General features: G+C 50.3%; 6 protein-coding genes across 6 annotated transcripts; 2 read left to right on the top strand and 4 right to left on the bottom strand.

The window, feature by feature from the left end:
• Positions 1–141: 141 nt before the first annotated feature.
• N7447_002933 (uncharacterized protein) lies at positions 142–688 on the top strand (the record flags this gene model as incomplete). The annotated part of the gene is made up of 2 exons (XM_057227208.1): positions 142–508; positions 621–688. The coding sequence occupies 2 exons, from the start codon at positions 142–144 to the stop codon at positions 686–688; spliced, it is 435 nt and encodes a 144-aa protein (XP_057091224.1).
• Positions 689–2,004: 1,316 nt separating this feature from the next.
• N7447_002932 (uncharacterized protein) lies at positions 2,005–5,092 on the top strand (the record flags this gene model as incomplete). Its single annotated transcript, XM_057227207.1, has 3 exons — positions 2,005–2,675; positions 2,734–4,999; positions 5,054–5,092. The coding sequence occupies 3 exons, from the start codon at positions 2,005–2,007 to the stop codon at positions 5,090–5,092; spliced, it is 2,976 nt and encodes a 991-aa protein (XP_057091223.1).
• Positions 5,093–5,444: 352 nt separating this feature from the next.
• Positions 5,445–6,485, bottom strand: N7447_002931 (sterol desaturase family protein; the record flags this gene model as incomplete). Its single annotated transcript, XM_057227206.1, has 1 exon — positions 5,445–6,485. The coding sequence occupies one exon, from the start codon at positions 6,483–6,485 to the stop codon at positions 5,445–5,447; it is 1,041 nt and encodes a 346-aa protein (XP_057091222.1).
• A 1,616-nt stretch (positions 6,486–8,101) lies between these two features.
• Positions 8,102–9,653, bottom strand: N7447_002930 (SEC14 family lipid-binding protein; the record flags this gene model as incomplete). Its single annotated transcript, XM_057227205.1, has 4 exons — positions 8,102–8,632; positions 8,714–9,088; positions 9,155–9,296; positions 9,388–9,653. 4 exons carry the CDS (start codon positions 9,651–9,653, stop codon positions 8,102–8,104), a joined length of 1,314 nt encoding a protein of 437 aa, XP_057091221.1.
• Positions 9,654–10,153: 500 nt separating this feature from the next.
• N7447_002929 (putative transcription factor (Snd1/p100)) lies at positions 10,154–13,002 on the bottom strand (the record flags this gene model as incomplete). The annotated part of the gene is made up of 2 exons (XM_057227204.1): positions 10,154–12,679; positions 12,865–13,002. 2 exons carry the CDS (start codon positions 13,000–13,002, stop codon positions 10,154–10,156), a joined length of 2,664 nt encoding a protein of 887 aa, XP_057091220.1.
• A 351-nt stretch (positions 13,003–13,353) lies between these two features.
• On the bottom strand, positions 13,354–14,365 carry sod1 (superoxide dismutase SOD1; the record flags this gene model as incomplete). Its single annotated transcript, XM_057227203.1, has 5 exons — positions 13,354–13,376; positions 13,431–13,527; positions 13,586–13,737; positions 13,795–13,974; positions 14,353–14,365. The coding sequence occupies 5 exons, from the start codon at positions 14,363–14,365 to the stop codon at positions 13,354–13,356; spliced, it is 465 nt and encodes a 154-aa protein (XP_057091219.1).
• Between the last annotated feature and the right edge of the window lie 2,741 nt (positions 14,366–17,106).

Here is a 17,106-nt window from a genome sequence, read left to right as displayed (position 1 = left end):
ATTCAGGGTATCTGCGTGACAGATACATTGCTCTAGAGATACGGGCTCACGCTCAACAGACACTAGAGAACTTCGAATCCCGACAGGTTTAGTCCACTAACCAATATCATGACGTTCATTAAAGCAATATGTCCACACGAAATGTCACTAGAGGCTCTACATATCGATACCGACTATCATTACTACTCTCCTTTATATGGCGTGCTAGAAGAACACGAAAAAAGGACGCTGGATCAAAGACTTGGTGGTCCACTTGGACTACGAATACTTGCTCTAGGCAAGTTCGCACCCACTGTTACATTTCTCCAAGTGCTTTGGAAGAACATTGGGTTACTGAAGGACTTTATGGCACTGAAACGGTTGCGCATGGGGATTAAATCTCTGTTGTACTTTGCTAAAGGGGTGCATGAAGGTATAGGCGAAAAGAAGAAAAAGGTCATGCTTGCGGAATGTCTGCCAGATAACCTGAGCTATCTGTGTATTAGAGGCTATGAAAGAGGCAGGAACCGTGAGTGGGACACACAGTTGGACGCGTTAAATGCCTTTCATGCTTCGGGGTTATCCAATTTAATAGAGATCAGTGGCACCGATGAGTGGCAGATTCCCAATTCCCCAATCAGGTAATGTGAAGACGAAAGGCAATGAAGCTAACCTGAAGGATAAGTGGGATATCGGAGTGAACGCTTGAATGGTGGCCGCTTGGTAACGTTTCGCTGTTTTTGAGAGTAGTTAATACCTACATACATGTCGATGTATATAGATGCCTCGAACCTTGGGATGAATCCCTAAGTAATCCATGGATCACCCGCAAGCATCCAATCACACCCACCGAGAGTTCCATGGTTCATTGGACCTCACATGAAGGCATACTTTCTACATGGAAATTCCATTGATGTACACTACTTCGAACGGATCCCACCTGAAATAAGATTGGAATTGCAACTTATCTATTAACCGTGGACTTCCTCAGCCTACGACTCTGTTCAAGGGCAATAGCAGATATATTCGAAAGTCAATCAGTCTGGAAAACAAGGTTCTTCATACACGGCGATAGAGGTTATCTTGCCTTTCTCACTGTAAGTATCGAGTGTGGAAAAGACTGGCGACTGATTTACCGTCATACGCACAACATTTCTAAATACACCCCGAGCTCCGTATCAGAAGGCAGCATTGACGACATAACCAATGGCTGAGAGATGTCAGTATCATGACTAGAGAGCAGAATTTTCTATTTCATGATCGATTTGACAATGTAGAATATCTGCAGTAGCAAAAAGCTGCTGGGAATATATACTGCAACAGGGGAACTCGTGCTTCGGCGAATGCGGCTAATTGGAAAATGTGAGGGACATGTTTTGCCGAGCATAACCCATTGACTCAATCAGTTCCCTTCTCTAGGGCTGTTCTATGACTTCTCTCACTCACGCTCAGATCCAGTGCCAGGAAACACATTCATCGCCGGCTTAGACCTTATCTATCCTTGTAATATGCCGAATATCGTTCTTGGCTATTGTCTTTAAGGGAATCAAATAATGATTGATCTTCAAGCAAGACCACTAAGGGGATTTGAGGTGATGTTTGGAAAAGAGGGTATTCGCGCAATACGAACGATTGGTTGGGAAAGCCCATTGATGGTTTTGATGGAGCATGTGGGGATCGTTCGAGTGTCAACGGAGAATGACATACTAGCCCTTTCGGCAGATTTTGATGTAAGTCGTGCTAATAGCCAGCCTGCTCAGCTTCTTGTGGATATCATTCTAATAGTAATGCCTACAGTATTGCATGTAATGTCTTTTTAGTAGTTTTATTTTGGTGGACTTTTCAGGAGTCTTCTCAGATATTCCTTTTGGGAGACTTTCTTTTTTTACATGTTTTCTTCCCCCGCTCAGTTTGATAACTAGACGGCAGAAAACAGAAAAAGGTGCGAAATGTACAGATGACTTTTATAAATAGCTATGTACCAGATGTAGCTTTCTGCCCTGGATGTCCATGGATGTAGACGGAATGGGGAGGATCTGGATCTGGGGCGGCCATCACCGCCCGGACTCCGCCAAGATTGTATTGACAACATCCATTCTACATCTCCCCTCCTCCCCTCTTCAATGCTCCAATAAGAGCTACTCAAAATGCGGCTTCAGGCGGCGCTTTTTTTTCGCCGCGTGCTTATCGCCCGCGGCGGCCATCTACTCTGACGAGGTCAACCACATCGACTTCCACCACGCTCTCCTCGGCACCCCATCCCCCGACTCGACCTTCTTCCTCAAGCCATCCCAATCTTCAAATGCCTCCCTTCTCTATACCCTATCCGACAAGCTGCTCGTGGGTGCTGTGAACCCCCGCGACGGCTCGCTGGTATGGCGCCAGAACATCTCGCGGTCGGTTAACTCTCCTGCGCATGGGGCGGGTCTCTTGCGCGGATTGGATGGAAATGACGCTGTTGTAGCTGCGGTGGGTAGCTACATCTCTTCATGGAGTGCCCAGGATGGCAAGGTGGGATGGGAAAATCGAGTTTCTGAGGGTGTGGTTGCTGATCTCGAGCTGTTGGAGCTTGAGGATGCCACCGCGACCTCTGGGGTGAGAGATACAATTGCTGTGGTTACTAGTGAGGGCACCGGAATCGTGAGACGACTGGATGGCAACACTGGAAAGACTGTGTGGGAATACAAAGATGCAAGGTTGGATTCTTCTTTGGCTATTTTTTGCAAGCCCCAAGCTAATGAATTGTTCTTCTAGCGGCGACGTTCCGTTCCAAGTGTCGTCTTCTTCCACGGAAGTCTTCTATATTTCACTCCAGTCGGCTATGTTGAAGGGCTACAAGATCAAGGTCACTGTTTTGGACCCATTGACTGGTCGACAGATCCGTCAACAGATTTTGAACTCTGAGGTTGATGTGGCTACCCCGGAGTCCGTCCTCTATGTGGGCGCTAATTCCGCCTCGCCTATCATCGTCTGGACCGACAAATCGCAAAAGTACTTGAAGGTGAATGTGATTGGTACCAAGGAGGTCACCTCTATCGCCATTGACAATACCTCCGGCTCCGAAATTCGACAGATCACAGTCCACGCTCCCCACAAGCTTAATGCTCTGCCCCATTTCCTGGTCCACTTTGCAACCGAGGCAGGAGCCTGGTCTGAGGTCTACCATGTAGACTTGATGTCTGCTAAGGTCACCAAGGCTTACCGGATGCCCTATCTGCCCGGCCAGTCAGTGGTCGCGGCCAGCGTCATTGACGCTAATGTCTATTTCACTCGAATCACGGACACGGAAGCCGTTGTTGTATCATCCGCCTCCCATGGAATCCTGGGACGATGGGATCTGCAGAAGCCTTCTTCTGACAGTGCCCTTCACTCAGTATCTGAGGTGGTTGCTAAAGGAAAATCTGTGGCTGTTAGGTCAGCGCTTTTCCGGAAGCACGGAGATTGGCAACTTATCCGAAATGGCCAGATCGAGTGGACTCGACACGAGGGTCTCATTGATGCTGTCGCAGCCACCTGGGCGGAAACTGCTGCCCAGGAGGATCTAGCCCATGAATTGGAGGTCGAGGGCCACGAGACTTTGTACGGCGCGTACCTACACCGGGTGAAGCGTCATATTCGGGACTTGGAACATCTGCCCGACTGGCTGAAGGATCTTCCTAAGCGCATTCTGAGCAGCATCTTGACCGACGAAGTGTCCAACCTGGACAGCTTTGGAGTTGCCAAATCAGTCATTGTTGCCACCAAGAACGGCCGTGTGTACGCCTTGAACACTGGCAACCACGGCGCCGTTTCGTGGGGCATCCAGGCTGTGGAGACATCGCAGTGGAATGTAAAGGCTATTTTGGCTTCGCCCGGAGTCGCAACCATCTACTCCGACGACGGAAGCTCTGTGACTTTAGATGTGTCGACCGGAGAGATCGTTTCGCGCATCGAATCATCCAACAGCAAACTCCACTCGCTTGCTGTTTTCCAGACGCAGGACGGAAGTTCACTGGCCACCGTCGGCGTCCGTGAAGATGGTACTCCAGTCACTGCATTTGCGGACGACAACGGGTTCCTGGTAACCACCAGCGTTGATGGCCGAGTCCTCGGCTGGGTTGCAAAGGATAACAAGACTCCTGTGTGGGAGTTCATTCCTCCCTCCGGAGAGAAGGTCGTCGAGGCGACCGCTCGCCCTGCGCATGATCCTGTTGCATCTATCGGCAGGGTCCTTGGAAACCGCTCGGTCCTTTACAAATACCTCAACTCCAACCTCGCCCTGGTGACTGCAGTTAACGAGCAGACCCACACCGCCAGTTTCTACCTGCTGGACGGAGTCTCAGGCAAGGTCCTTCACGCAACCACCCAAGCAGGCGTGGACTCCACGCAGCCCATCGCATCCGTGATGTCCGAGAATTGGTTTGCCTACTCATTCTGGGGCGACGTTACCGGCAGCGAGTCCTCCGCCAAGGGTTACCAACTGGTGATCTCGGAGCTCTATGAATCCCCCTTCCCCAACGACCGTGGTGTTCTTGACTCCGCCACCAACTACTCTAGCACTGCCACCCTCCCGTTGCCCCATGTCATCTCCCAGGCCTTCATGATCCCCGAATCCATCTCCCACATGGCTGTCACTCAAACGCGCCAGGGCATCACCACCCGCCAGCTTCTCTGCACCCTGCCCTCCTCTAACTCCATCGTTGGCATTCCTCGCCCCGTCCTCGACCCCCGCCGTCCTGTCGACCGTGACCCCACCACGGCCGAGGCCGAAGAAGGTCTATTCCGCTACGCGCCCTACCTCGACTTCGATGGCAAGTGGTACCTCTCGCACACGCGCGATGTCGCCGGCATCAAGGCTGTGCTCTCTCGTCCTACCCTGTTGGAAAGTACCAGTCTTATCTTCGCTTATGGAAGCGATATTTACGGTACCCGAGCCACGCCTAGTCAGGCATTCGATATTCTTGGCAAGAGCTTCTCCAAGCTGCAGCTCGTTCTCACCGTGGTTGCACTCGGAGTGGGTGTCACCGTGTTGGCTCCGATGGTAAGTTTTCCGCCTATTCTCTTTAGGTACATTTGCTAACATTGTCTTGTCTAGACTCGGAGGAAGCAAGTTAATGCCCTGTGGAGGGCTTAGGCCTTCTAGGCCCATATACCAGATGTCATATTGTTCTTTAGACTGTAATACATACGTTGGTTATCGAATTCTTCACACGTAGCACCTCAAATACTTGCATGCCACTCTGAAGATTAGTCGCGATGCTGTACCCAAGCCAACCTGACCTACTCAAAGACTGCGCTCTAATATACGGAAAGTCATTGGTCATAGGGAACATTTCATCCATTCATTCAAAGACATGATATCCCAAGGATCTAACCCCATGTCAAATAGCATAACAAAAGAACACAATATCAACCGATATCAATAACCCTCCACAACTGTACAGACGTTGTATGTATTCCACACCAAATCAATAAGCCAACCTCACTCAATACAACGGCATCGGTGACGAATTAACATAATCAACATTGTGTTCGACAGACTCAATGCGATCAGCACAAGTCCCAAAAATCCGATCCCAAAGCCTCGTCTGCTTCCCATAATTATGACTCTTCTTCCAACCCTTCCGATGATGCAAATCATGATCCTCAATAACAAGCTCCGCATCAAACAACCGCAAAGCCCAACTCAACGTCGACGGCGGCGTAGCATGAACCCGCAACCCACTATGACCCGCCAACTCGGGGAAAACAACATACTGATGACAAATCCACCACTCATAGAACCCCATCGGCATCCCCATAAACCGCATACTGAAATAAGTCATAAGCGGGATACCGAGGATATCGAAGAACTCCTGCTCAGAGTCTGCATACAGCGTCAACAGTGGGTTCGGGTGCTTGGTGAGGTGGTGGGTACGGTGGTATTTCCACAAGGCATCGACATCATGCATCAGTCGGTGGTACCAATAGAACCAGAAGTCGAGGATGATACCGTATAACCCGACTTCGAGGGGCAGCCAGACGAAACTCATTGTTGAGGGTGGGTGTGTTGCGTGGTATGCGATGAAGACGGTGAACATTGGGCGGAAGGTTGATGTCGACATGAGTGAGCGGACGACCTTTGCGACTCCGACGTCTGGGACGCCGTCGCGGGCGTGCTTGTCACCGTCTAGGAAGCCGTGCTGGTGACCCAGTCGTCGGAGGATGTGGAGTTCGTGGATGCCGATGGCTTTGAAAGCCAGTCCGTATAGGAAGAAGGCACCCCAGGCGCTGAGGTTGTGGCCAGTGAAGGAGACGTAGGCGTGGTGGATTAGGAGGGGGATGGCGGCGTGCGTGAGGACCCAGCGGTGCATGGACCAGTCTGGGACGTAGGGCACAGCGTCTTCTTTTAGATGGATGGGAATGTTCTTGTCGAGGTGTTCTGGGTGGATTCCTAGGAGTTCATAGAACCAGTGGAAGAGAGTCCACTCTGAGCGGGCTTGTTGCCGCCAGGTGGACTTCATGGAGTCCTTTGGATTGGGACTCATTATGGACGATTCGTAGACGTTATAAGAGTATTGGAATGTACACTTCAGCCCACCCCCGTGCACGGGGGGTGGGTTGGTGGGTTTTAAGTGCTTGGGCTTATTGTCGATCACTCCCCAGTCGTTCGGTAATTGGCGACACTCCGCGCATGTGAAGAAAGCCCACTTCTTTCACGCTCCCCGCAAAAATGGGCCTCGGACGTTTGGCTGGATTAGAGCATGATGTCGATCACATCTGATTTTGGTATCTTTCCCAACAACATGGCCATTTTAGCGCGTTAGCTAACTAGTGCTTGGGCTCAACATGGTTGCCTCATGTTTGTATTTCGGGCTGATTCGGGGGATGATATCATGATAGGGCATTCATAAGGAAAAGACTTGTTTATTTGGTTAATCAGCATCCTCCACTCCATATATGTTCGTATTTGGCCGTATAGATGTGACGTTGCTCCGAGTCATGTGCTCAACCAAGCCCTCATTCCTAATTTGGTCAACTTACTACATCCAGTGAGCTTTCTGGATGTTTGCTGGACTTCTATTCCATTCTATGTACAAAAGACGTTCTATCATAATAAGGACTTTACCGTATTCTGCATTTCATGGCTGATGTTCATCAACCTGGCTATATCACTGAAAATGGGGAAAGGGGTCTGACAAGACGACAGTCCGGTGTTATCTTTAATAAAACATTCCTAACTTTCATCTTCAGCTAAATGTATTAAGAAATCAAAGCCAGAGGCCGGATGAGCAGCCAAGTATTCTTGTTGATCATATATAAATCCCCTTGTCATTTTCTGATATCTATAGACATACGAACGAGAGCCCCGAGCCCGGTGAGGCGAATGGTCAATGCTACAAGTAGGTAATAAAAACAGCCTGATCTTATGATACCCAGATAGTGTATTTAACCCAAGTTCAAGGTAGTCTGCCAAAATCCTCCCTGGATGACCGAGTTGGTGAGAGACACGAGATCATCTGATTGCTGGGTGGAACAATGACCACGGGTGACACCGCATTGGGAAGGTCAGCAATGGTGAAACTGGTCAGGATTTCGATCCTCGCCAGAAGTAGCTGGGATGGATTATCTTTTTTTTTTTTTGCTCCTTTGCTATACCAGCCTTCGACCCCTGGTATCTTCCACTCTTTCCTTGGCTTGTCTCGGGGTATAGCAGTGGAGTAGCTGTACCTAACAGGATATACTGATATCATGGATTATATTGCTTTGGTTTCTTATATTGACTTGTCTTGGGGAGATGCAATACACTCATAGTATTCTCAAGTTGACATCGGGGGTTGCAACCAACCCGACTAACCGTTTAGCATGAACTAAGGCCTATGGGCAGTTTCAAGATGAGTTAATTCCACATATGGAGACAAGCCAGAGCAAAGGAAAGAAACAATATATAAATATTGAAAATATGGGGCCACTACCGACATCAGGCAATTCGAGTGCAATCAACTCCCCACTTCGTAATATAAAGGCAGTCAGATATTCAACAAAACACATAGAAGAAAAAATATGCCCCGGTATTGAGATCTGCGCTATCTTTTATATCACATCGCTAATGGTATGTCTAAATACAAACCCCACGATTATTCTTGCTACCATTCTATGTGCTCTATGCGGCAACAGTAGTCTGCGTCTCCTCCACAGACAACTGATTGACCTTGACAGCCACATCATCAATAGTCTTCTCACTGTCCTCTACTTTAGTCTCTGTGCCATTAGGTGCGACCTTCTCTGCAGAACCAGCGGAGTTAGCCTGTGACTCGACCGAAGCCTGTGTCTTCGGGATGGGAACGATTTCCCTCCGTTCCTTTCCATCAACAGTACCCAGAACCTTGAGGTGATCGCCCTCAAACAACACAGGGCCCTTGAGGATATCCTTCCGCTTTTGGCCGTCGGTGATCGGTTGCTCGATGCCGCTGAGGAGCTCGTGACTGGGCTCGTCCAGATTCGGCATCTCGCCCCACGACCAGTCCAGCTCGCCGCCGTATTGCTTGGGGATGCTGGATGGCTCCATGAAGGAAGTGAGGGTTGGCTCGACCTCTGCGGCGGAGAGAATGAAGATCTTCGAGGTTGTGCCTGGGTCGAACCAGCGCTTGATCCAGCCCCAGACGGTTGGGAAGAATGAGGGTGCTCCGATAATCTAACAGTTGAGTTAGTTCCACGATTTTATTCTCCAACGGCAAAAGCTCTGTGAACGGATTAGACGGGGTGGACAACATACAAAGATTCGATCCAATGTCTCGGGGTAATGCGCCGTCGCCAAAACACTAGCATCCTGCATATGACTCTTCAAGTTCCAGAACTGCTTCAGCCCGACACCGCTGACATCCACGATATTGGTCGACGTCACGATAGGCGTCTCTGGGTTCGGACGTGGGAGCGCGGATGCGAGCGGCATCACGAACCGGAGAAGGTTCTCATACAAAGCGAAGAGGTTCAACAAGCGCGCAGGGACTGTTGATGATTTGTGCGTTTCGGGTGTACCGGTAGTCATGGTGGAGTTGTAAGCGGCGACAGCCTTGTTATCCAGGTGGCGGATCTGGAAGACGTAGATAGGGATTCCACGGCGATCGCGACGGCCTGTCCATTGGGGATACTGTAAAGACGATAGATGTCAGCAAGAGCTCTGTGTTCTCGTTCGCAAGGTATTGTGAAAACACACCATCCGTCGAGCGGCCTCGTATGAATCCACGCTGATATTCTCATATAGCTCCTCGATGGCGTTGTCTTTGCGCCAGTCTTCGGTGTCCTTGAATTGAGCCCACGCGCCCTCGACGTCAAACTTGCGAGCGCGGAGGAATCGCCTGCGCAAAGAACCAAAATCAGTACTCGATCATCTTGTTTGTTTTGGCCATTTCTAGATGTGGTGGGGTCCACCGCGGAGGCGCAACATACAATAAAGTCGCATCATCCTGGCTGGCGGGCTGCGCTTCAACGCCATCTGCTCGTTCCACGGCAGGAGTGTAGTATTTCCGTTCAGCGCACAGTGCCTTAAACTCCTGCAGCTTCTCCTCCTGCTCTGGTGTGAGGTGGTGCAAGTGTCCGGCGAGCCATGCGGTGCCAGAAGCTTGGGAGGCGGATGCGGCGGGATCGTTCTTTGAGGAATCGGTACGCGCCAGGTCCTGTTCGGATGCCTGCGGAGTTTTGTTGCCCCAAAACATGGTGAGTTCTCAAGTTTGTTTACTTTTTTTTTTTTTTTGAAAGGAAGATCTACCTTCTGAAATATATCTCGGAGGTGGCGGAGGGAAAGAGGCGGTGAAATAAATGTCAGTTTGGTCCCGAGGTCGGTGCCCAGGTGATGCTTTGGTTGACACTATTTGTGATACATCTCTCTCTATCAGGCATTTGGGTGAGATTTCTTTTTTGAGAATGTTGAATGTTGAGTTGACATATATTTCTGCGTAGATCCATTGATCAACAAAGCTAATCGGCATCAATCAAGGTAGCCAGCCCCAGCAACGGACATGCAGATGAAGCCATACAAGCTAGTGTTTTGGAGGGCAATGCAAACACAAAAATGCAATAAAATTCCAGCCTAAATTAAAACCAAGTACCATATCTCAGTGTACACGGCACAGCCAGATGTTAATCATAGGGCCAACCCAGCCATATCTGTACAGTTCGCCCTCATACAGCTCAAAAATCAAATAGTTACAAGAAATTAGTCCTCGGTCAGATCACCATACTCCCACATACCGCGGCGGTCGGCCTTAGCCTCATCCTCGAGTGCGCGCAGGTTAGAGAGGGTATCAACGGAAGCACGCTCCCACGCCTTCAACTTGCGGGGTACCATGGCCATACCCTCGTGAATGATATCAGCATTAATGCTGTTGTCCAAGTTCTTGGAGGCAGATGGGTCGAGGAGTGTGACGTGGAGGGTGCCGTCCTGGTCAATGTGGTCAACGTTTGCCACGAGCTGGCGGTCGAAGGTCTGGTCGCCGATGAAACCGACGGCGTCCTCGAGATAATCCTCGGAGGCGGGGAATTGCAAAAGAGAGAGGACTGCATCCATAGCCTGGGGGCGGAGGGTCTGGCCGGAGAATTGGGGTTGAGTGAGAGGACGGAGCGAGGCCCATGGCAGAACCTCGGAGTTACCGAAGTCGACGTAGACCACCTCAGCCTGCTCCTTCTCGCGGTCGTTGCGGCGCACCTTGGCGCGGTACCAGTCGCCATCTTCAGTGAATTGAGCGGCAACCCAGTCGCCGGCCTTGGGAGGACCGGGCAGCGGGGTGTCATTGGCCTTGTTAATGTGGAACTTGCGGAAAGCGCTCATCAGCTCGGTGAGAGCGTTGGTACCAGTGCCGATCTGCTGCAGCTTGAGCTTTGCGGAGGTGGGGTCGATGTAGGTAACCATAACATCGCGGTAGTCCTTGCGACGCTGTGCGGGGACGGCATCGCTCTCAGTACCAGTTCCGGTGCCATTGGCGGCCTCGGCTTCCTCGGCCTCAGCAGCCGCCTTGGCGGGGTCCCAGTCGTGCCACAGACCCTTGCGGGCATCCTTGGCCCGCTGCTCAGCAGCGAAATACTCGTTAGCGTGACCAGACTGCTCAGCAGAGTATGCGTGGACGGTGGCGAGACCCTCCTCTAGCAGAACGGTTGTGAAGTTCTCCTTGTTGATGTACAGACTACCGATGAATCCGCCAACCTTGTCAATGGTCTCAACGTCAATTTCAACGTCGCGCTGCATGCAGCGGCGGTTGGCAAGGTCATGGGCCTCTTGGCCGAACGGCTCGCCAGGGTCGCTGGGCCCGCGGGAAGAACGCGGGGCACGGATGCCGGAAAGAACGAGGGTCAATTTGGCGTTGTCGCGGGGAACTAGAACAGTGAAGCGAGCAGCAGACTTGACAAAGTCGACGACGGCCGGGACACGCTTTTGACGCTGCAAGATACCAAGCTCCAGCTTGGCCTTTTGTACACTCTCTGAGTAGTCCACCACCTGCTTCGACTTGGGAGGCTTGGAAGACCACATTCCACGGCCTTCCTTTTGGGCCTCAGCCTCGGCAGCGAGCAGCGCATCGTAGTCGGGAGACCGGTCAGCATCATCCATACGGTGGCGAATGACAGAGGCGTAACCAGCCCCCACAAGGGCCAGACCAATGTTGGTGTTGCCCTGGACAACAGTAGCGACCTCGCGCTCCTCGTAGCCCTCGTTTGCAGGCTTCTTGCCGTTCACGGTAACCATGACATGCTTGGCGATCACGCGCTTGCGCAGGAACTCCTTCGCCTCAGCAGCAAAGGGAGACTGCTTGGGGTCAGAGGGCTTCGGCTGACGGATACTGGCGAGGCTGATCTTCTTCTCCTGGCCAGCCTTGTTGCGGATGAAGAGGGTATCTGCATTCAAAACACGGGTGACAACGTAGTCCACAGCAGCGGCACCAGCGGTCGTGGGTCCTGTGTGGTTAACCCACAATCCCTTGCGGTCTGCCTTCGCTGTAAGTTCCGCCTGGCGGAGAAGGGCCATGTCCGGACCCAAAAGCGTCGAGTGGTGATCCTGGCAGCGGGCCAGACCAGCCTCAAGCAGGAAACGAGAGATGTTTCCGTTGGGGTGAAGGAGGGTGGCAACAATCTGTCCCTGGGGTGTAACACCAAGCAGAGAAACCTTGACCTTGCGCTGCAACAATCGTTCCTCGACAAACTGCTGTGCCTCATCACCGAACGGCTCAGCCGCGGTCTCTTTGCCGTCAGCAGTCGTGCGCTTAGCAGATGGTGCCCTAACACCAGCAAGAGCGATGACTGTCTGAATGTGTTCCTGGGGCTTGAGCAGCAAACGCAGCACAATACGGTCACCGTTCAGGACCTTCTCGATAATACCCTCCAGCTGCTGGCCCAAGTTACGCTTAACCAAATCGCGAGCGCCAGTCAGCTCGTAGCTAGTATCGATGTGGGCATCCTCGCCACCGGCCCAAGTTCCCTTGCCTTCCTCCTGGGCGAGGGATTCCAATGCTCGCAGGCGCTGCAGGAGTGCAGCGGTCTCCTCGGATTCATCTCCGCGCTTGCCTGCCTCTTCGCGGACTCGTGTCCAGCCCTCCTGCACACTGATATCGGGCAATGAGGCGTCGAAACCGGGCAGCTTGATGGTGCCGTAGTCGCGCTTGGCACCGGTGGGGATGGTGTAGACAACGTGGAACTCGACAACTTTGCCCACAAGGAGCTCACGGAGGAATTCGCGGGATTGGAAGGCGTATGGCTATAATTGAATCTTTGAATTAGATTTTGTCTGTTTCTCTCTCTTCTCCTTCAGCCATGGTTATTCCACCCAATGCTGTACGTAGCTCATAAGGACCAGAAAGGCCACGAATTGGATACCACAACAAGCAATAATCTGGTCTTCCAATGGCGCAATCAGGGAATCAATCTCAGCAATGCACCTACCTCATCGCCCTCTCTCCTTAATCTCGGAGCAGAGACATAAGCCAAGCTTAGGATACGTTCTTGTGAAGGGTTGGTGATATGCGACAGCACGACCGTGTCACCGGACAGGACGGACTTGACCCGGGCTTCGAAAGGCATAATGAATGAAACAAGTCTCCACTACCACACAATTGTGATGAGATTGAAGACAAACCCAGAATAAAAACACAAGGAAGAGAAAGAGAAGTTGAGAGCAAGGGGAATGTCCTGAGGGGAAACGTGGCCGGTGTTTGGACTTGTGGGGGAAAGCGGTCAGCCGATCCCGAGCTTCTACGGAAGTCTACGAAGCATCGAACGATCGAAGCTATTCGATCACGACATATATATCCAAATATACACATGTCAAATTGGCATTCATTCATGTATCCTAAACGGAGTATCCTGCACTTTTTATCCACCAATTACGGGGATATCAAAATCCAGCTTTCAAAGGGTGATAGAGCTGCACATTTATGCGGCAATACCAATGACACCTAAAACATCTCATTAGCATTCATCTCCACTACATCACGCCTTTGTGGACTTACCGCAAGCAGGGCGGGGACCGGCGTTACCGGTCTTCTTGGACTCCTCGTTACCACCCTTGCCAAGGTCATCAGTACCGGCGTGGACGACGAGAGTGCGCTAAGCAGATAGGTTAGCAGCCTGTTTTGGCAATACCAGGTATCAATTATAAACTCACGCCCAGAACGGACTCGGCACCGATCAGCTTGATGAGGTTGTCCTCCTTGGAGCCGTTGGCGTTACCCTCAGCATCAGTCTTGAAGTTGCCAAGGTCACCGACGTGACGCTCGGTGTCGGTGGGAGCACCGTGGGTCTTGCCGAAGGGGTTGACTAGAAGCAATCAGTATTCAGTTCTTCCTCTTCGTCTTTTGCTCATGAATAACATACAGTGAGGGCCGGCGGAGGTGCAGCCGTTGGTGTTGTCACCGAACTGGTGAATGTGGAAACCACGCTCGGCGTTGGCGTCGTGGCCGGTAATGTTCCAGGAGACGGTGGTGGGGGCACTCTCGTTGGCCTGCTCGAAGGTCACGGTGCCGGCGACCTTAGCGTCACCACGGAGAACAGCAACTGCACGGAAAGAAAAGTGGTCAATAAATTGTTCTAGAAGGCTTATCGAAGGCTGCTCGGCGTGCCGGCTACTGGATCTCCAGCTCCCTGCGGTCTGTTCTCAGGCCCAGCAACGGCTCGTGCCGCACTGGTCCAGGATGCGCAGGCCGTGCTTCTAGCAAATGAGCAACGATGATCTCCAGATTTGTCCCAGGGGCATTGGCAGACATTCGGACAGCAGTGGAGAGCTAGGGCGAGGATGCAAGCCGATAGGTCCGGATTTGCGCTCTGGATCACAAGGTGCTCAAATCTGCTCACACCCAAGGTCCCTTCGCCACATATGGGGAACTTGGAGCTGAAGATCTCATGGTCCAGCGAGAGCCAATGGAGATTACTTACCAGCCTTAACCATTTTGATTATCTTAAAATGTTTTAGATTGAAGATTGAAGAAGAAAGGTATTGTGAAAGAAGAATGAGAGGAAGGGGGCGGATGAAGATAATAAAGCGGATGATGTTGACGTGACTCTGAACTCGTATTGGGTAAGTACTGAGTACATGTATTTTAACACAAAAAGAGCTGTGCATACCGGTACTCGGTACTTAATACAACAAAACATCCCCCACCTTCCCAAGTGGGCGGCGAGTCGGAACGAGGGGGAGTGACATAATTATTAATTACATGCTCAACACTTCAATTTTCATTTCTTTGTATTATATATACCGGTTCAAATGTTGCACGCTTTTAATACTTGTGCAACGGGACATCTCTATAGAAACAATTGTGTCACATCCAAAGCTCCAAAGCACCTCGGGTAATAAAAGAATGACAATGCCAATGATACCATACCCAGGTAGCTGCAATTGGAATAACATGGATACGTGCGGGGGTCTGAATAAGCCGACCCGGCTAGATTCCTACCCCTCATCCCAGATGCATCCTTTTCACATGACCTATGTAAGCTGTATCGGATTTTACGCCACGCGAATTTCCCGATCGGGTGCCGCTTTATCAGGCTCAGGCTCCTGAGTATTTCACAGCACAGGTGATCACTGTATTCAGGTTTGCTCAGGTGGCATACTTAGTCGCCCGTACACAGGGATCCTCATCACAGCTGATCTTTCGTCGCCGGCATTCCACGCAGGAGAAAAGCGGGCGTTTACGCTTGCGCTGCACGAACTCATGTGTCTGTTTTGATTCGGGTCTTGGATGGCCGTATGGGGAAGAAACAGGGGAATTGAAGAGCCAATTGTTGTCTCGGAGTTAAGATGATAAATTAAGAGGCCCTCATTCTATAAGTCCGCCCCGAAGTGCTCGCCCGTTCCCGACATGATCAATCACACCTTGCTGTTTTCCAAGGTTGGAAAGATCGCTGGCCCCGGACAGCTAATTCTTTGAAATAGAGGGGGTTCTCACAAGGGTGGGATTTTGCATTATCTACTCACATTTTGGCAAGCGTAAACCTAATTGCCAGAATCTTTTCAAGTACAGTACACGTGCCCTCTATTGTAGATTGGTGGCCTCCCGACTAATACCTGTAAAGTCTCTGCGACCGTGTTGGCTTCTATATCCGGCATAATTCCTGTGGACGCGATCAAATGTTGCACTTGCGGACAGGAGAAGAAACCTGTCCATGGAGACTTTGGCGCTTCTATTTCCTGTTGCTATTGCTCTAAGAAAAAAGACTGATTGACCGGAAACGGGAGGCGAATAGCTGCAAGGGTATTATTTGAACTGTGTCACTCAAGCTGCTTGACCGGCAATCAGCCTTAAGGATCCTTCTGAATAATGACTCCACGGGCTCTCCTGGATCAGTCTACGAAATACATAGCAGCGCCTAAGGGATGGGAGAGACCAAGCAGCAGGAATAATCCATATACGTAAGATTCCCGTTTTGATATCCATTTCATATTTGTAAGGTTCTGAGAACTCAGGCTCCTTGCGAATCCACAGGTTGCTGGCATCTACGATATAAATGTAAACCGTTCAATGCACAGCATATTTCAACATCATCAGAATGGCTTGGAAGGCTATAGGCATCATAATCAAGCCACATTTACCTTGTTCTCGGAGATTCAACATCTACCAATGGTATTCTATGAAGTGCCCTAGTTAGCCAGATTCGAGGATCGATAAAAGCGAAATTACTTATGGTCATTAAAGACATTCAAGCCGGTGGAAATGATGAGTATCAGCCGAGTAAGATCAGCGATCATCTGCTTGACTAGGGCGGTAGCAAAGGCTGATATCACAATCGATTAATAGTATAGTATGAAGCTATACATAGTATGTATTGTGGGATAAAGGATCTTGCAGAGTGCTACTTGATATCTGATAATTGAAGTATAGGATTAAAAAGATGAATTGTAAACTGTCTAACCTCTCAATGCCAGGCAAGAAGCCTATACTTATAGGCTTCATACCCCTGTAGATACTCTTGATAAACCCCCCATATGTAAGATACAATTTGTGATGGCAACATGAATAGAAACATAGAGAAAAGAGGAGATAAACGGATTCCGCCGGAGGAAGCACGTTGAAGCAGTTTGAACGCAGTCCGAATTGAAATCCCATCCTTCGATACTACCTGGATGCAGGTTGTATGTAGGACAGGGAGACGAACCTGTCAGACTGCATCCAAGCCGTTAATCTCGATTCCGCAGGAGTTCAAGATTCTTGGCATGCAAGAATGCCTTGGCACAAAATAGAGGTTTAGCGTTGAAACCATTCTAGGTTAATTACTGCGAATGAATCGGGATTCTCAACACACCAGATATATATTTAATATATGGGGCCGGGACTTTGCGAAAACCTCGATTTAACGAATATTTGGCTATGTCTCAATTGATTCGTTATCACTGGGGTTTACTATACTATACGAATGGTTGATATGCTAGGTTCCCAATTTATAGAGCCTCTTACCCCACTCTCGGGTGTGCCCACCATAGGTCATAACACTTGGGGCGCAAAAGCTTCACTTTTTGGACTTGTAAACTCCAGCCGAATCAGGGTACTTTGATTGTTAAGGCAGGTAATAATAGGTTAGGTGTCTTACTTTTTCTACGGTACAAAAGTGAGGCATTAGCATTAACCTCTGGCCCTTATACCGCTGTGTAAACAGAGTAATTCTAGAGGGTTTTTTTTAGTGTATAGC

Source organism: Penicillium robsamsonii (genome assembly GCF_028829455.1).
Source record: "Penicillium robsamsonii strain IBT 29466 chromosome Unknown utg000001l_segment0_segment0, whole genome shotgun sequence".
Lineage (NCBI taxonomy): Eukaryota > Fungi > Ascomycota > Eurotiomycetes > Eurotiales > Aspergillaceae > Penicillium > Penicillium robsamsonii.
The sequence above is the reverse complement of the archived record's forward strand: the minus strand, read 5'-3'. Positions and strand labels throughout refer to the sequence as shown.